The sequence below is a fragment of the Homarus americanus genome, unplaced genomic scaffold (assembly GCF_018991925.1).
Source record: "Homarus americanus isolate GMGI-L3 unplaced genomic scaffold, GMGI_Hamer_2.0 scaffold13303, whole genome shotgun sequence".
Classification (NCBI taxonomy): Eukaryota; Metazoa; Arthropoda; class Malacostraca; order Decapoda; family Nephropidae; genus Homarus; species Homarus americanus.
The window spans coordinates 5,396-9,043 of NW_024728555.1; the positions used below are offsets into that span (position 1 = coordinate 5,396).

The 3,648-nt window shown below is 49.3% G+C and overlaps 1 protein-coding gene across 1 annotated transcript; it reads left to right on the forward strand.

Moving 5' to 3' along the window:
* The first annotated feature begins 288 nt into the window (after nt 1-288).
* Nucleotides 289-891, forward strand: LOC121866138 (putative carbonic anhydrase 2). The gene has a single exon (XM_042365731.1). It carries the CDS (start codon nt 289-291, stop codon nt 889-891), a length of 603 nt encoding a protein of 200 aa, XP_042221665.1.
* Nucleotides 892-3,648: the final 2,757 nt, after the last annotated feature.

Genomic DNA, 3,648 nt, shown 5'->3' on the forward strand with positions numbered 1-3,648 from the left:
GGGGGGACGAGAGGGAACAAGGAGACGGAACCAATGGACGACAGGAGGGCAGAACAGGTGACGATGTAGGGACGAGAGGGAACAAGGAGACGAACCAATGGACGACAGAGGAGGCAGAACAGGTGACGATGGTAGGGACGAGAGGGAACAAGGAGACGAACCAATGGACGACAGAGGAGGCAGAACAGGTGACGATGGTGGGGACGAGAGGAACAAGGAGAGACCAATGGACGACAGAGGCAGAACAGGTGAGATGGTGAGGACGAGAGGGAACAAGGAGACGGACCAATGGACGACAGAGGAGGCAGAACAGGTGACGATGGTGAGGACGAGAGGGAACAAGGAGACCAGGACGACAGAGGCAGAACAGGTGACGATGGTGAGGACGAGGAACAGAACGAACCAATGGACGACAGAGGAGGCAGAACAGGTGACGATAGGAGGACGAGAGGGAACAAGGAGACGAACCAATGGACGACAGAGGAGGCAGAACAGGTGACGATGGTGAGGACGAGAGGGAACAAGGAGACGAACCAATGGACGACAGAGGAGGCAGAACAGGTGACGATGGTGAGGACGAGAGGGAACAAGGAAACAGACCATGGACGACAGAGGGAGGCAGAACAGGTGACGATGGGAGGACGAGAGGAACAAGGAGACGAACCAATGGACGACAGAGGAGGCAGAACAGGTGACGATGGTGAGACGAGAGGGAAACAAGGAGACGAACCAATGGACGACAGAGGAGGCAGAACAGGTGACGATAGTGGGGAGGAGAGGGAACAAGGAGACGAACCAATGGACGACAGAGGAGGCAGAACAGGTGACGATGGTGAGGACGAGAGGGAACAAGGAGACGACAATGGACGACAGAGGAGGCAGAACAGGTGACGATGGTGAGGACGAGAGGGAACAAGGAGACGAACCAATGGACGACAGAGGAGGCAGAACAGGTGACGATAGTGAGGACGAGAGGGAACAAGGAGACAGACAATGGACGACAGAGGAGGCAGAACAGGTGCGATGGAGGGACGAGAGGGGGGCACCAATGGACGAAGGGGGGTGGGTGGGGGGGGGGTGGGAGGAGGCAGAACAGGTGGATGGTGAGGACGGGGAGGAGACGAACCAATGGACGAAGAGGAGGCAGAACAGGTGACGATGGTGGAGCATCTGGCGGCGGGTCCATAAAACCTCAAGGTCTAGGGATTATCAACAAGTCTTTTATTTCCATCTTCCTTATATACTTTAGCATTCCTTCCTCCTCCTTCCTCCTCCTATCTCCCTTCCTTCCTTCCTCCTCCTCCTCCTATCTCCTTCCTTCCTTCCTCCCTCCTCCCTCCCACCTACGATTCCAAGGCTCCCATCACCCTATCCCCATAGGCCCACTTCCACCTCACTCCCTCCATCTATTATCTATTCCACATAGCTCTTCACTCTTCCATTTCCCTTCAATCTGTCTCCTCTTTGACTCTCATTGGTTCCTTCTCCCCTACCTCCTTCCGTCCCTCCTCTCTCTCCCTTCTTTCCCTCTCTTCCTCCTCCCCTCTCTTCTTTCCATCTTCCTGTTTCATAGCCAATCGCCTTAATGCCCGTCATGGCTCCCTTCCATTTCTTTAATATGTATCAGACCCTCGTACCCCCTCACCCTCCCTTTCCACAATAGGTTCCAGATCAATTTCTTTTCACAATGGGTTCCGACCTCACCATCATTACCCTTCGATAGCTTCCAGCTATTCCTTCTTTTTGCTTCTTTCTTTCCCTTTCTACCTCTACAATCCTCCCCCTCACCTTCCTGCAACAGGTTTAGCCTGTCATCCTCCTCCCACAATGTGCCACCCACCCACCTCCTCAACAGTGATTCACTACCCCTCTCCTCACACTCAATTTCTCCCTCCTTCTTCCCCCTCCTCTTTAAACCCTATTCTTCTTCCTTTCCTCCCCCTCCTCTCCCTCTCCCTTACGATTGCTCCACTCCTCCATCCCTTTTCTCCTCTCCCTCCTCCTCCCCACCTTTTACACACCCTTCCTCCCTCTCCTTCCCCCAGGTGGTCACGTTACAGTGGAGTCACAGGAGGTGAGTTCTGTAACCTTACACTGTACCACCCACTTCCTCCTCCCCTCACCCTCCTCCCTCCCCCCTCCCTCTTTCTCCTCTCTCTCTCTCTCTCTCTCTCTCTGTGGCCTCGATCCGTCTCTTAACATAAAAAAGCAACAGGTCAGTACTGAAGATAAAAACATACTGACCACACACACACACACACACACACACACACACACACACACACACACACACACACACACACACACACACACACACACACACACACACACACACACACACACACACACACACACACACCGACCCTCTCGTAACGAAATTAAATCAAAAATAACCTTATACTAAATAAGATATTGTGTCATAACCTAACCTTAACTATACCTAACCTAACCTAACCTAACCCTACCTAACCTTTCCCACACACATATGGTTCTTAACAGGGTTTATGTGAGGTAAGAGAAGGAGATGGTGTGTGTGTGTGTGTGTGTGTGTGTGTGTGTGTGTGTGTGTATGTGAGGAGGACTGGTGTTTACATTGTGTTAAGACCAGGTGTTATGATAATGTTAAATGGCATTTGTGTTTGTTATTATTCAGTAAATTCTGCAGCTGTGTTTGTTTTTGTTCTTGTACCTGTAATTTATACCTGTATGTGTCCTTGCATAGTTATTTTTTACTCTGTGTCTTTACTGATAGTTATATATGTATTTGTATTTCTAACTGTATTCATACCTGTATTCTTACCTGTACCTATGACTGTATTAGCACCTGTAATTATATCCTACCTGTACTTTTATCACTAATTACGGCTTATATTTACTTACACCTGTAATTATAGACTACCTGTACTTGCACTTACATCTACACCTGTATCATATAATAATTATAACGTACCTATCATGTAGTTATTAACGAGTCAATGAAATCAAATCCATTACATTTGTAAACTTCTCTCACATAAACCTCTCAGAAGCTCATTGTTTTGTTTCTCGTGATGAGGTTTGGCGAGACACGTGAAGCAATCAACACAGGCGAGCCACAAGACCTGTTCATCAACTAATGGACTTGAAGCTGCGATGTGTATATGAGTTTCAGAGTCTATATATGTCTTAAGATTGGTTTCTTTTTTAAGGACGTGTGAGAGACTTCTTCATGTACCACTACACACGGTACGGCAGGAAAGTACAGTTTTGTATACAAATTGTTGGTTAAAGAGGATGGGGTAGGGTTCTGCCCAATATATCCCTCCTCTTTCCCTCCACTTCCTCTCCTCCCTCTTCCTCTTCTCCACCTCCCTTCCCCACTACCAGCAGTACGTCGTCGTGCAGCTGTCAGGTGTGTCGTGCGGTGGCGACATCTGGGCTCCAACACAGACAGTGAATATGGTAACACTGCAAGACACAGTGGTCCAGTGGTCAGCGTACTGGGTTCAAATTCCGCGAGATTGGCCCACCCACTACACTCCAGTACACAATACTCCGCCCACTACCTCAGTACACATACTCTGCCCACTACACCTCAGTACACCCAATACTCTGCCCACTACACCTCAGTACTCCCAATACTCCACCACCACCTTAGTACACCCAATA

Bases quoted from the DNA above. Each gene is read 5' to 3' on its own strand.
- LOC121866138 (XM_042365731.1), top strand. From the start codon at position 289: ATGGACGACAGAGGAGGCAGAACAGGTGACGATGGTGAGGACGAGAGG.